This window comes from Manis pentadactyla, chromosome 9, assembly GCF_030020395.1.
Source record: "Manis pentadactyla isolate mManPen7 chromosome 9, mManPen7.hap1, whole genome shotgun sequence".
Lineage (NCBI taxonomy): Eukaryota > Metazoa > Chordata > Mammalia > Pholidota > Manidae > Manis > Manis pentadactyla.
Genome location: NC_080027.1, coordinates 27,030,443 through 27,046,947, shown reverse-complemented (window position 1 = coordinate 27,046,947; position 16,505 = coordinate 27,030,443). Strand labels below are relative to the sequence as shown.

The window sequence follows — 16,505 nt, the reverse complement described above, 5'->3', positions numbered from 1 at the left end:
AGGTTGAGGTTTCTCCTAATACTTCACCTGGTGCACAGGGAGAGACCTCCCCAGATACAGATGCCTGGCAACAGAGGGACCCATAAGCAAAGTCAAAGATTAAATGATAAGAGGGAAAATATTGCTACACATGTCAATGAACTACTTTCCTTGATTGATAAAGCAGTTTTATATAAATCAATAAGGAAAAACAAACAGAAAAAAATGGACTAAATGCATGAATATGTACCTTGCAGAAAATATAAATGTATGTCACTTATTAACATATGAAAGATGTAGAATCCCACTCATAACTTAAGAACTACAAATTAAACCATGATGATGCCGATTTTCACCTATAAGATTAGAAAACACCAAATAATTTAATGGTATCTTGCCTTGATACAGGTGTGGAAATATATGTGCTTTTCACTGTATAGCTTTGCTCACCATTTAAATTGTTTTTCATGATCATCAATTATATTTTGGAAAAAAACAAAATGTAATATTAAAAGCCTTGACCTCATTTTCCCTCAAAAATACAGTTTTATCATTCTCTAGTCCTTATTCGTTTAACTTCCCAAAAGACTGGCTTACATATGACACTGGTTCATTTTCTCATCGCCTACCTCTTAGCCACTTCATTCTGAACCTGCTTTTATTTCTCCACTCAGCCATCTCTCACTAAGTCACCAATTACTTCCACCTCAATAACTTCAAAGGCCCCTCCAGAATTACTTTCACTTTATCCCCGGGAGACCTTGGACTCTGGAGCTGTCTCTTTTAAACACTCTCTTCCATTGGCTGGATGACACCCACACTCTGATTTTTCCCCCTCCGCCTCTGGACTTGCCTTGTTCTTCTCTCCTTTTCATAGTTCATCTTTTTTCCAATCATGCAACTTTGAGGTCCCTCAAAGCTAAGTTCTTCTTATAATAAGGTGCCATCATTCATTTTGTTATATGACATAGGCATCTAGGAGTGAGCCTGCACATCCTCCTCACACTCCTCACACATCAGGAGCTCCTGCAGATTTTTTTCCCACTCGTTGAATTGTATATGTTACAGAAAAAGTTGCACATAATTAATGTATACATTTTAATAAGTTTGGGCATATGCATATATCACTGATACCATCACCACAAACAAGGTAATAAGCATATTCTAATTAGTAAGTAGCTGTTGGTCTGCTGCATTTTCATCATCGACGCTGCTTTAGTCCATGATGGCATCTTTTGTCAGGGATACTGGGTCCCCTGTATCTATTTTACCTCTTCTATTCCACAATCTGCACCCCAAGGTTATCTAGAAAATCACACCTATCATGTTCTCACCCTCACAACAAAAAGCCTTCTCCAGTAATGGAATAGATATCAAAATAAGGCTGAAAGTATTGTCTCCTGGGTTCCTCTCCAAACTCCATCACACATGGCTCTCCTTACTCTCTGTGCCCAACACTATGGCTCAGAAAGTTTTGCATATGGTCTGAGGCAGATACAAACAACTGGCTTTTTATAGACTGGACATTATGCAATGAGTCTGGTCCTCCCAACTCCAGTGCAGATGAGCAGTAAAACAACTCTAGGCAAAGTGGACATAGTTTGGCTGGCTTTATGGCATTATAAATTCCTTACAAAAATCTCAATAACTTTCAAGGCATTTTACCAGGCTTACTTAATTTTCAAAGGATGACCTAAAGCAAAAAAAAACAAAAATAAAGCAAAATTAACTGAGCTTATCACAGGTGTAGACCTTTAATGTTACTAAGACTTCTCTTTTTTGTGATGCTTATTATGGCCACTAGGATAAGAAGAAACTAGGTGTGATCTTGTCCAGTCATTAACCTCTTGGAGTCTCAATTTTCTTCCCTATAAAATGGGGATATTATTGCCAAACTCAAAGGCATCTAAAACTTGACATATCCAATATTGCTTACAGCATTATATTTCTTTTTCTTCCTCTCTTTCCTCTTCCTCTCCTCTCTCCTCTTTCTTCTCTGTCTCCATTCTTGCTTCCCTCCTCTCCTTCCCACTCTCCTCTTTCTCCTTGTCTCCAGGAACTCAGAGAAAATGAAATTATAATTAAATGATGCTGAATGTCCCAGTAGAAGACAAGTATACTTGTTTTCAAATGGCATTAATTTTGAATGAATACTCTGATGATATACAAGGATAAAGACTAATGTGCACTTCTGGGTAATAGCTACTATCATAGTATTATTAGCACAATTGTTTGCAATTCTATCACAAAGATATTTATTAGAGTAAGCTCTTGTCCTTTCCATTTTGAAAAATATTGATGTAAAGTAACCTCCTACTAAGAAATACTGGCTATAATTCCCAAATACTTCTGAAATTTAAGAACATCTCCTCTTGCAGCCTGGTAAGAAACATCATATAAAAGGGTGAAGATTCTTAATTCCAATAGACAGTTGTAATCAGTTATAGATAAAACAATCTTTAAATAGTTGATATGCTAAAAATTGGTCCTTGTTTCTAAGTTAATATTCAGGGTTATAACTCATAAATAATTTATCTCAAATAATACTTTCCCAGGTCAAGAACTAAAACACTATATCCATTCTAGAAAAATAAGTCCCCTTTAGAAAGGTCACTTCAGTTCAGATTATTGATCCTATCTTGCTTTCAAGGCCAAAGTGTTTAACAAGACTATTTAAGGGACCCAGAGAGGACATTTTTATTGACAAAGAGACAATAGGTTACCCAGAGGTCAAATGAGAAGACCTCATGGCCAGGTCTGTGTCACTAACATTCTGTTGATGTGCAGCACAGATGATAAGATATGTTGACGGATGAGATTGTCTTAGTGGCAGAGTTATCCTAGTCTTGACAAATATTTTAGTTGAATGACCTATTAAACATGGCTGTCCCAAGGAAGCTAGAGAGATTTATAAGCAACAATAGCTGTTAGATGTTAAGAGCCTCTAGGAAGTTCTGAATGCAGATTCTTTTCTCAGAGCTTTGACTTTTGGTTTCTAAGAGCCATCCAACCAAGTGTGAGTTGGGGGTGGGGAGAAGGAAGGCACATAAAGAGAGATGGGGAGAACATATGCAAACAAAATAATCTTAAAATACTAAGAGGGGTCATAGGGTGAACTGGAGCTTTTAGAAGGGAACATTAATATAAACATGCTAACTTAAATTTGAATCATCTACAATAGTTTTTTCATACACTCAGGATCTAAGAAGGGCTGAGGTCTGTTATCAGATAATAACTTCTCCATTTCTATTCTATGAGGGACAGGCTAGTAGAGACAAGCACTGATCATGAGTCATGGTAATTGGGCTTTGGTGTCACCTTCGCCACATCATCTGAAATTTTGGGGTATCAGTTTCCTTACTTGTAAAATGAGAGTGAGCAGATGTCCCAAATTCTCTCACAACTACAATATTTTGCTTTTCTGCTCATTACCTTAGACCTCCACTTTCATGAACACCGACACCACAAACTCACGGAGAAGCAGTAGAACACAATGCTAAAAGCTCGGTCTTCAGAGTTACACAGACATACTCAATTTGCCTTCATCACATATATCTATATACCCTTTATTAATGATATGGAGATATCATTATTACTCAGTATTTATTGGATCTTGGAATCCTTGTCTATAAAATGGAGTTAATAGCAGTACACAGCATGCAAGTTGTTCTTAGATTTATCTTTTTTCATAGCACTTATTACCTTCTAACTTACCATCTATAAGGTGCACACAGGTAGTGACTGTTGTCTGTTTTATTCACTGATGTAGTCTAAGAATTTTAACACACAATAGCTACTTGATATTTAGAAAATACATAATTAAATGAAACAATACATTCAAAGTACTTAGTGTAGTAATTGGCACTCATTTGACAAACAAATGATCCTATAAATAATCCTCATGAACATATTTATTAATACCTAGAATGCCATTTTACTATGAAGAAGTAGGATTCATTCAAAGAGAAGATAAGGGGGACTAAGGACCATACCACTGTTTCCAAATATTTGAAAGAGTACCATGCTACTTTCAAAGAAAAGAATATGATCCAAGAAGTGGAAAATAAAGGGAGATATTTTTAAAATTCATAATAAGGAAGATTTTTCTAAGAAAATTACTCAAAGATGAAATGTACTGGTGCTCAAGTAAACACTGAATTACTATTAGCCAGTCAGTGAAGGGATTAAGAAATCTAATTAAATGTTATAAATCTATTCTTCCATAAATAATTTAGAAAGAATTTCTTATAAACACCTTACACAGAATAAATTTAAAAATATATATAATATTAAATTTCAATCTTGTGGTGATATAGACAATAAACATATAAATGCAATGTAGTAAATGTAGTAAATACCTGCATTTTCCTGTGTATATGTGACCAAAAAACATTTACTTGTTTACAAATCATATGGTTGAACAACAAATACTGCTGATTTGTTTTATTAATGTTGGCAAAGCAACAGATAGGAGCTACAAAATCTCTTATGTCTTATCAGAAAATCAGGACTGGTCAAAGCCAGCTTCTTTCTTTCCTGTTCTTTTCACCCCAAGGATAATACTGTACTTTGGAATTTAAGAATACTGGCAGTGGGACTGTTTCTGGGGTTGTATGAAATTAACTGGTATATCACTCTTGCCAACTAGGGTTGATTTTAAACAAAACATATGATATCAGTGAAAAAGGAATCTTACTCAATATCTTTTTTATGAAAGATAGTTGGCCTCAAACTAAAACAGTCCCATCAATCTACTGCCATCAGATCAGACAGAAAAGAATTAAGTACATAAAGTGGCTGTCATAAAATGTAGCCAGTCAGGAGCCAAGTCTGATCTCAGAAGGTCAGTTAAGCATTTGGAAAATAAAGGAAGCATATACATATATTTTTAACAAGCCATCAGAAGTTAATAACAAGCAAGTTGCCTTACTATTTTAGACAGAAATATTAAGATGCAGTCATTCTGAAGGGTCTCTCTATTATTTAAATTGTCTGCTTGCAAGAGCAGTGCTATATGGTAACATGACTTTTTAAGGGCACAGAATAGTAAACTGCATTCACATGTTCAATCCATGGTGTTGTTTTACTGATTCACAGTTAATTTTATGTGACAACTTGCTTGAGCCATGGAATGCCCAGATATTTGGCCAAACACTATTCTGAGTGTGTCTGTGAGGGTGTTTCTGGATGAGAATAACATTTGTATCAGTAGACTGAGTAATGCAGATTGTTCTCCGAAATGTGGGTGGACCTCATCTAATCAGTTGAAGACATAAATAAAACAAAAGGACTGAGCAAGAGGAAACCTTTCCTGCATTAGTGTTTGAGTTGGGACGTTGGTCTTTTCTGGCCCTCAGAGGCAAACTGAAGCACTGGCTCTTCTTCTGTCTGAAGCCTGCCAGCTTCTGGGCCAGAACTATACCACTGGTTTCCCTGGGTCTCTCTCAGAATGTGTAGACTATTGTTTCTGTTTCTCTGAAGAACCCCAACGAATGTACTGATTCAAAGCATCAGCAGAGAACAGACTGAGTTGTGCCCATCAAGTGGATTATCCAGATAATTAAAGTCAGTCTCTGTAGAAGTTAATCTTTTAGAGACTTGTCTGGTAACAATGTGGGTGATCAGGCAATGTCATGACACTTGTGTAATATAAAATAATATACCATTTTTCCAATGCTTTTAAAAATCAGTCCTAAAGCAATTCTTCCCCTTAAAACCCCAAACCCTAGGATTCTGTATTATAAAACAAGCTTGTTGTAGCCTTTCTCAAAATCAGTTTCAAAAGTAGCAGCGAAAAGTTTGAAATGTGTTTACTTCTCAAAGGAATTACGCAGTGTTTAAGCAACCACCTCATTTCCTTATTTTTTTTTTTTTGGAAGACCTTGGGCTCATCATCTTCATGTGTTGGTTCCTATTCTCACCATTAATCAGCACATGGTATATCTACTTTTATTTTCCATGTTTATCTCTGGACTCTGGTGTTTTATGATATTTAAGCTCTACTTTCCCTACATAGATTGTGCTTTCAAAGCATCCATCCTTATGCACCAAAATATACCCTGTGGTGTTCCCAAATTCCTGGCATTACCTTCATGTGAATTTTCTCGTTGTCACTCACCTGCCCAGAAGCAGGAATTCTCCTGCAAGACCCAGGCGCCTCATGGCCATCAGCAGACCTCTCACCGTCATGCCCTCGCAGAAGCAGGCCACCACCCGCGCCTTGGGCAGGTGACTCCTGAGCTTCTTCAGGAGTTTATCGAAGCTCTGCTCCCCTGCGTTGCTGTAGATTTTGTAGGAGTGGGCGATGCAAATCCCTTCCTTGGCTGACATATCTTTAAAAGCCTCCATTCCACTTTCTCCATAGTTGCCTGTGTGAAAACAGATAAGCAGAAGGGTAGCAAAATGAGAATTTTGGATTCACTGTGTACAATTAGAACATAGATATGCTGGGAGCATAAAGGTCACTTGGTAGGGTAGAATTGGAACCTGAAGATCTAAATGAGTTTTTGCTTTTTCATTAACTTGCTCATTTGGGGAAATTTACAGTGAAACCACGTTATACATATTCACACAGAACTTTAAGAAATTTTTCACTGAGAGAGAAAATAATATAAAAAGTACAAGCAATTCAGCTCCTCCTTTGACTCAAAAAAGGTCATATTCTAGGGTGAGATGTTAGAAGACATTTGTCTGCTGTTTTTTTTTATCCCTTCTCAGTTTCCTTTTCTTCTTGTTGCATGGTCATTAAGATTTTTTTGTTTGAAGACATAGTACATATATATAAAATACATATACTTTATGTAGCAGAGATGTAATTATAAAAATATCTTATAGGGCATTGTATTTTTATAGACTATTATGCACATTATATTTTACTAATAATCCTAAGAATTTGTGGTTTTATCTCAACTGAAAAATCCAGATCCTTCATTGAGATTTAATCTTGTCACAGATAAATATATAAGCTTATGAAAAACATTTAAACTTTCATTCTATACAATCATAAGTAAGTTAGTGATATGAGAGAGTAATTCCAGAGTCCTTTTGCAAAATTTGGGGGCTGAGGACTGATGGTAGTCTTTTCAAATTAATAGAAAATGGGGATTGATATTGACAATGAACTATGCGCCCGGAAGTGTACCGAGACCTATATATATATGATTTCATTTAACTCTCACAATAGTACATGGAGATATACCTAATTATCTCAATTCTAAAGATAATAGATGAGGCAGTAAATGATCTCCATTCTAAAGATAATAGATGGGGCAGTTAGGTTTACACTTGCCCAGAGTTGCATACCCAGTACGTGAAAAGCTGCACTCCATTCACAGATCTGTCAAAGAGGGAAGATTCTGCTTCCTCCAGTTCTATGGCTGACTTTTAGGACACTTGGAAACCCAATTATATCTGCATTTCCCTTTCCCATTTAAAGGTCCTGATACTTCAGTGTTTAGATATTTTTGGAGCCTTTTAGGGCTCTATAAATCATACTAGGCTCATTTCCTGAGTTCTCAAAAGATTAGATGGGTGAAGCAGACTGATTCAAAGAATACAGGAGACTATTAGCCGACACCCGAGCTGGGGGATGTGTAAGGATGGAACTAGCCTAACAATCAACCGGACCTAGGAATTGGTATTTTCTCAGGGGGAAGAGATCTCAGATGAATGAGGGAGTACAAGGCATTCAACTGCATAGGTTTCATCATTTGACTATAATAGAGATAATTATATATGTAACTATACCATATAACATTCTGATTGTTGATAAGTGAGTTCATATTTATTAGCTTGCTGCTCCTTACACCAGCTCTGTGATAAAGGTAATACTACCTTCTCCTCACACCTGATAAAACTGAAGTGCACGTTTAGCAAGTAGGTGGCAGAGTTGGTTTGAGCACAAATCTCATTCCTGGCCCTCTGTGGGCTTCCTCATAGGAAAGCATCTTGCTGCAAATGAGATCCTCACACCTGGAGGGTGGATTTGTGTGTGGTTTTATTGCATGAACAAACTGTAAAGGGCAAAGTAGAACAGGCCAGTTTAAGTCCCAGCCAAAAGCACGGTGGGCCAGCTGCACCTTTCCTTCTCCAGAATCAAAGCTACAAGAAGCCTCTATGATGATGGCACGGCAGCAATGTACTTATTTTTCAATGAGCAAGTTTAAAGGGCTCTCTCTGAAAAAATGGGCCAAGGGGCCTAAATTACTAGTTTTATACTAATCTGAGTAATCTATTATTCTCTGATTTATTTTTAGGCAGCTAGCTCTCTTTTTACAACTGTCTTACAATTAATGCAGGAGTATTTGCATAAATAATCTAAAATTAGGTACATAGTGATTGTGATGACAATAAGGAAACTTCTCAATACATTCACAATTAAACAAGGAAAAGTATCCAACAAATGAATCATCTTTAGGTCCTCACCTAATAACTTTAACATTGTTTTTAATTATACAGTATGTTATATATAAATACCTTGTAATATGGAGAGAATTTTGTTATTTAGAGAGATCTGAGTTCTAATTCAGCTTGGATAGTCTCTACATCTCAGCTTTTTCACCTGAAAATCAGTAGTAACACTGCCTAATAGATGTGTGTTTTGTATATTATATTTAACATATGTAAAATACCTGATAAATAGCCTGAACCCAATTAACTGCACCTTATTATTTTGAGATTATAAAGAATATTCTAGGCATAGTTAAGCTGTTCTCTCCTAAAGAGTCTAAACTGATGGAGCAAATAGGACTAATACTGAACATTAGAGGAAAGAATAAGCTTAAAACAGTGGGAGAAATACGATTTTTTCAGAGAAAAGCCCTAGCAGGACTCATTAAATTTAAAATACAAAATCATTTAATGTATATGTGACATAAGCCTCTACAGAATAATAATTTTGATTTAATAAAATAAACCCACTGTAAGTTGGGAATTAAAAATAGGCATATGTGTTCTAATAAAATTGGGGCATCTGCAAAGATTATCAGCATTTGATATAAAGACTGTATTTGGGTATACATTTAAAAATAAAAGAGAAATTATTTTACAAAGGTCACAGCCTTCTCAAAGAAAATAAATTATTCAAGCAATATATAAAATGAGGAAAAAACTCCAACAGGGAAACAAAACTGAGAAGGGAAGATATGGTATAAAATTAAATTAGAGTGTGGCTTAATTTTAAGCAACTGGTAAAAGTATCAGACATTCTTTATGTAGCAGAGGACCTGTGACTTGAAATTATGAGAATAAAATGTAATCGTAGCCCAACTTGACTCTTAGCTTGTACTACTTACAGTCATAATGATGCAAATGGCAATGCTTTTCTACTCTATGAATCTACACACGGACAAAGAGAAAAGCACATTATGCAATAGAATTATATGTCATCGATCTTTAGCATGCAAATTTAGGAGAAAGATGATAGGATGCGAGGTAGAAGCAGGGAGAACCGATGTAAGTGGGGAAATCCTCCACTTGCAGTTTAGAAGTCAAGATATACAGAAAACAGAAGAGAGATGATGAAGGGAATTATTTGAAGCTACTAAAAACGGAGATTAACCTGGTAATATAGAAGAAATGAGAAAGTGAATTAAGAGATGTCTAGTTTGTAAATTAAAAAGTAGGCATTAAAAAAGTAAGCATATATTCATACTACTTAAAAAATAGGAAGGCGAAAACCAGAAAAAATATAAAATGCTCTTTTTACTTTAAGTCCTTCTGCACTATTTGATTTTAAAGAATATGAAAGTACAAGCTTGAATAAAAATTTTAAATAACATACTTAAAACTTATCAAATCTGGAGAGTAAATACGGAAAATTTTAAGTGGAATGCCAAGTGAACAGCGCCGAATAAAGAAATTCAGCATGCAGATACTAAGGATAAAAGTTCCTGACAATTTCCTTGAATCATAGGTAATGAATAAATATTAATTTATAACTTGGATATCCTTGTATGTTTCTGTTGAGATATGCCCATAGGCAATTACTCTCATACTATATCTATAATCAAAATAGCTTGGGAATTTGGGGGTAGCTAATTTTGTAAAGAGCATTATTATGGAGCAAATAATCAGAATCAAATTTTATCTCAAACAATTGCTCTGACATTATTTTGTTTCAGTTCTAAGTTTCTATCATATCAGTTGGATTTGGCTACATTGTTTTTTCAAAGCTGCTTAATTGGTACACATTTTCTTTTTTCCCATTTCTGCCACAGAATGGGAGCCTAATGCAGGAAAATGTAAAACAGGACCAGCACTATTCTTTTTCTCATATGAAAGACAGCAATCCTGAAGTCCCTTGTAGAATGCTTAATTCACATTTATTCCAAGAGTAGTGCTCTGCTTAAGACCTTGTGAGTCATTTCTAGCCTTGTAGAAGACTTTAGAATTGAGGTGTTTCTATAAGATGTCACATACCTAAATTAAAACAGAAAAGTCCAGTTCATTTTCCTTCTTCCTGTCAAGTGACTTTCTACTTACGGATATTTCAAAATCTAGCTTAAGGAATTCCTCTGCAAACTTCTCCCTAATCCTTCTGTGCATCCACTACTTTGTGCCTCATTTGATTTCACAATAAAATATTGTTTTCACATCTCTTTGCTCCTACTAGACTGTCTATACCTTCAGGACATGAATGTCATTCACTTTGGTATTCCTAAGTCCTCTAGGGGCCTGTAGGTAACTAACACAGGATGAACAAAGAAGCAATGAATGAACGAGCTGTACAAAATAATTAATACCTGCTGGGAATTTACCAGATGACAGTAATTGTCCAGTTGGTTATCTGACCTGCAATCAGAATTTCAATGTTTGTGTCTAGAATGTGTCCCTCTCTTGACAAATTATAGAATATTCCACTTATAAAACATCTGGATTTATTTTTCTGAGAACTATAGGGTTGCCCTGGAATATTAATATTTCAATGTCAAACACTTTTTAAAGCTGCTTACTTTCACAAGTACTATTTGACCTGTACTGTATTGGCTGTGATCTGGAAGTACCTGCCTCCATCTGGGCCTACACGGTACACACTGAATAAAAGGCTTTCTAACGAATAACTTTAAATCTTTCTTCTAATGTAAAATTACTTATTTGAACTTTATGTTTAAAGGCACTGAATAACCCTTTAGTATATGATACTTAACCACAGATAACTGCTCTTTCAGGTAGTGCCAAATCAATAACTTTTGTGCTACTGTGGCTTAATATTTTTTTGGACGAAGCTAATAAAGTATAGCTACACAGGTAGGACATGTCTAGTGAGATATTTTTTCCGGCAAAATATATTTTGGAGACATGTTTCAAATTTTAAAATCTTGTGTTTTGGAGAAAACGATCATAAGAATCAAAATTAAATTACTACATTCATACTAAAAAGATACAAATAATTTTCCAAGAAACGGGTTTCCTTTTTTCCATTGTACACTTACATACCCCACCATAATCAGACCCTCATTATTCCTCAAAGCAGAGACGCTTTCACTGTAATATAACCTCTTAGCATATCTTCTCCATCCAGTGCCACGCAGCAAGTATTTGTGAAACTGAACTGACCTTCTCCACCATACTTTCCAAGGATCTCCCTATAACCCAGTTATTCATTTGACAGATATTAATTCATTAATTATGTACAGGTATATACTAGGTATGTGGTAGACTCTAGATACTTACATATTTTAGCCTATTGATTATTTTATAATACTAAAGACCAAAATTTTGTTACTTGTAATGAATAGAATTTTAAAATTACTAGTATTTTATAATGCTAAAGAACAAAATTTTTGTTACTTGTAATTACTAGAAAAGTTTATGATGACAAGAACTGATCATACTAATGATTTATTTGATATAGAGAAGTTGGTTAAAAATACAATCCATGATATGAATATTTTGTCCCTAGGAAAGTATAACCTACTTCATACAATGTGTTTGATCATGGGATTTCTAAGGAGATTTCTTGAAGTTAGATGATGCGTTATGCTGCTGAATATTCTACTATATTAGATTTGATTCAAAATATCTATTCTCTATTATATTCTATATTGTGTACATATATTTATATTATGTACTATATATTTACTATAGTTTGGATATGTTCATATATCCTACCTTCCAAAACTGTGAGCCCCTTGGAGGTAGTAAATGCACTTGTTTAATTATATATCATCACATACAGATACTCAGGGAATTCTTGAACAGAAAGTTTGTACAGAAATATAAAGGATAAAATTTTGGAAAAGTAAATTTATTTGTTCAAATACAGTTATCAAGTGGATCCTAAAAAAATGTAGAAACGATTTCACTTTGTGAAATAGTGAACATTTAAAATGAAACATTAATTCACTTCAAAGATAAGTATTGACCTTGGTATTCCACCTAAGAACTGGTGATAATAATATCTTACATACTCTAATCCTTTAGCTTTAAAGTTTTGCCTTTTAGTTGAGCCAAATTATCATTCCAAAAAGGAAATGAAGATTTTTAATATCAACAGTAATGTAAAAATACATTCCAAATGGCTTTTACTATGAATATCCTATTGCTAGTGTAAGCCATGCATTTTATTGACAACTAATAATGAAGGAAAATGATGCTATTTTTCTCAGGAGTCACTGCCTAGCATGAAACCATCCCCTCAGAATATGTGTGAGTAGGATCAAGAAATCAGTGTCCATTATCACTTGCTGTCCTTTCATGGGGCTGTAAATATTCATCAAGGAATCTTACCCAAAACTTCCCATATTGAGTGGTCTGTATCTTGTTAAACTAGTGGTTAACTAAAACAGCCAGACGGGAGTAAAGCCAGAGAGAAAATACATCCTCTCATTTTCTTATTATGTCTTTTATAAATATGGTCATCTCTTTTTAAAATGTCTTTACCCATTACAGCATACGTGTAGTAAGTATAGCAATTTCAAACTCTATATTATACTCATTGGTTTATCTCCTTTTACTAGACAATAAAGTTCTTCAAAGTAAATATTTCTATCTCATAACAAAACAATGTATATACATTTTTTTTGTTGAATGGAATGAAAGAAGGAACTTAAATGACCTGAGGAAGATTCCTGAACAGGGCCATAGCAATGAGATTTAGGTGTTCTGGATGTCAGAGATATGACTAATGGGAAAAAATTTAAAGCTAAAGGATTAGATTATGTAAGATATTATCATCATCTATCAAGTACCAAGGTTCCATGAATTATAAATTTCTCCACTATGAAAATGCTTGCTAACAAACAGATTTCCTAGTTTTATCCAATTATTTCAAATCCTACCCTGGAATCTTTCTATGACATGACCCATATAGCACAGCCTTCAGTGTGAAGCGGGACATTACTGATCTCACCAAGGGTGTTTTATTATTGGAAGTACCAGAAGGACCTCACTTAGCAAATTCACTTTCGGCATCACTCTAGGCATAGGTTAGATAAGCAGCATTTGTGCAAGACTCCAATAGTGAATTAAGCAGAAAAAAACCAGCTAGTGCAACATAATTAATAACTTGGATTTCAAACTATATGCATTAAATATTCTTTATGTGAATACTAACCAGGGCTATTGGATATCATTAGAAAAGTATGTGTGAAGCAGTTTTCTCAGTGGTATACTACATTGGTAAACTTTTCTTCTAGCTGCTAGAAATGGGGCTAGAAAAAGAAGATCGATCTCAAGGTATAATTTGACCATACACATACACAGCAGAGGACATGAGATCAAACAGTGAAAGAAGAACGCATGAGAGTTATAACTGTCACACGTGTCAAGTACAAGTCTGAGTGCCATCTTTGGTTCTGTACGTAGGTCACTAAGCCTTGGGATCAAAAGTTTGTGATACCTGCTACCTCCAGTAACTCGTTCACATGATTGGATTGAGCTAATTGGGACAGACAAAACTGAAAAAGAACCAAATTCAGAAAAAAGAGAAGTCTTAGAATTTATTTAAATTTCTGTGAGTAGTCAAGTAGAAATGCCAAGTGGGAAATTAAATAAGGACATTCCAGCTCAAAGGATAGAAGTCTGAATTGGAAATATTTGGGATCATCTGAATATGGATAGTGACAGCAATAGATGAAAGTATAGGACATGAATGGAAGAGAGTTCTGATTATATCCTAAAGAATTTAAATATGTGTATGCATTAATTGAGAAGGAAAAGCTGACAATGAAGAAAAAGAAACCAAGAAAACATATTGTTATGGAAACCAAGATAACAAAGTGCTTTTATTCCTTCGTGTGAAATCTGAAGACGTGTAGTGAAAAAGTTTACCACGATTTTGATTTTGATTGAATTGACTATGATTTCGGCAACACAATGGAAGCCACATAGGAGCAGGTTGTGTGTGAATGGGAGTAAGAGAGTAAAGACAATATATTTATACAGCTTTTCTGAGATACTTGGCAGTGAAGGTAAGTTTGAGGGCACTCGGCAAAGAGGTATGGTGGTAACTGGAAGAGAATGTGGAAATCTAAGGAAAGGTTTTGTTTATTTTTTAAAAGGGGTTCCTTAAGTAAAGGGCTTAGCTTAGAACATGAGGCAGAATAAGCATTCAATACATGATAGTTTTTAATCATCATGATCATTATCTAGACCCTGTGGAATTAATTGGTCAAAAGCTAATAATATGTTAATATGTACCACTAGTCAGTTCAAATAGTACTGCAACTTAACAGTAATATAATAACAATGACAATGTTAATATTTTTATTATTTAAAACAACCAATTCTTTGAGGTGGCTATTATTTCCAACATTTATAAATGAAGTGTTTATGCTAGGAGGATTTCCAAACAGTTGATAGTTATCAAGTGGAAGAAATGGAATTCCAACCTTCATCTATCAAATTTCAAAGCCCATGCTCTTTTCCTACACAATATCATTATGCTTAAGGCACGAGTGAGAATTGCTCAGTTTAGTTCTGTCGTTCTTCCAAAGGCATTTACCTACCACCAAATGTTGCATTTGAAATCAATTCCAAGATTTACCCAAAGAATACAACTTCTCAGACTCAAAAAGACATATGCACCCCTATGTTTATCACAGCACTATTTACAATCGCCAAGATATGGAAGCAACCTAAGTGTCCATCAGTAGATGAATGGATAAAGAAGAGGTGGTACATATACACAATGGAATACTATTCAGCCAATGAAACAAATCCTACCATTTGCAACAACATGGATGGGGCTGGAGGATATTATGCTCAGTGAAATAAGCCAGGCGGAGAAAGACAAGTGCCAAATGACTTCCTTCATTTGTGGAGTATAACAATGAAGCAAAACTGAAGGAACAAGACTCACAGACTCCAAGAAGGGACTAGGGGTTACCAAAGGGGAGGGGTGTGGGAAGGTGGTTTGGAGGGAGGGGGAAGAGGATTGGGGGGTATTATGTTTAGTACACATGATGTGGGGGGTTATGGGGAAAACAGTGTAGCACAGAGAAGGCAAATAGTGAATCTGTGGCATCTTGCTGCACTGATGGACAGTGACTGCATTGGGGTATGGGTGGGGACTAGATAATATGAGTGAATGTAGTAACCACATTGTTTTTTCATGTGAAACCTTCATAAGAGTGTATATCAATAGTACCTTAATAAAAATTTTTAAAAAAAGAAATCAATTCCAGGTACTACCAAACTGAGTTGATCTCAGCAAACACGTTACTTTAAAAATAAGTTTTTTGCCTAATTACTAGAAATATTATAGACATATTCGCTTTAGCACTAAATAATCCAATCCACATCACTGATGAGAATTGGTGTTTAAATATCAAGCTTTTCTACAAAATGTACAATGCATAATTACAACTTTTTAATAGACAAAAGCCTACAAAATAAGATGATGGAGCTTTTGGAAATAGATATCCCCTATCCTCTTCTATTAGTTACTTAACTAAATCTTTGTTGGGGAGGGAGGAGGAACCTTAGAGAGACAGAGGGAAGAAAAAAATTAATTTGATATTAAAAATTGAAGTATTTTAATGATTACCTTAATATAATTGAAATTGAGATTTGCAAAATTAAAAAAAAACCACTATGAATCTTCTCCAAAATAAGGGAGTTTTTGACTTGTTTCTCTGACTATTCTTCCTAGAGGGGGAAATAAAAAGTTGAGACAGAGCTCTGACCCAGATTTCTGCCCTAGCCCTCAAGAATTCAACTTCCTTCTGCTTTCTTCGTAAGCTGTCAACTTTGCAGCTGAAGCCTGCAGTGTGCATATCTCATTAGGAGCGACTGCGTTTCCACAGCAAGGACGGACCTCTGTATAGAACTGCGTGTCAGTGGGGCCGGGTGCGTTGGTGAGTTTCTCATTTTACCTGTTTTAGCTCACTAGTCACCTCTGATCCTCAATTCTAAGTGGATCTTATGACAGCCCAGACAGCCTCCCATCACCAGGTGAAGGCAGAAACTCCTCTGTAGCACAGCCACAGCCGTTCAAGCTTGACAGCCTTTGCTGCAAAGATGCAACTTCTTTGACAGCAGCTCCCTGGCCTGCCTCCACTTTCTCAAGTGTAGTCTTCACTGTC

The 16,505-nt window shown here is 35.3% G+C and overlaps 1 protein-coding gene across 1 annotated transcript in view; it reads right to left on the bottom strand.

Moving 5' to 3' along the window:
• Nucleotides 1-1,653: 1,653 nt before the first annotated feature.
• Nucleotides 1,654-16,505, bottom strand: part of LOC118931126 (metabotropic glutamate receptor 5-like) — a 165,814-nt gene continuing 150,962 nt past the window's right edge. Inside the window, exons 3-4 of the mRNA XM_036923323.2 lie at nt 6,098-6,347; nt 1,654-1,672 (exon numbers count right to left, since the gene is read on the bottom strand). Of these exons, the coding sequence (XP_036779218.2) occupies nt 1,654-1,672; nt 6,098-6,347 (269 nt within the window). The remainder of the gene's footprint in view (nt 1,673-6,097; nt 6,348-16,505) is intronic.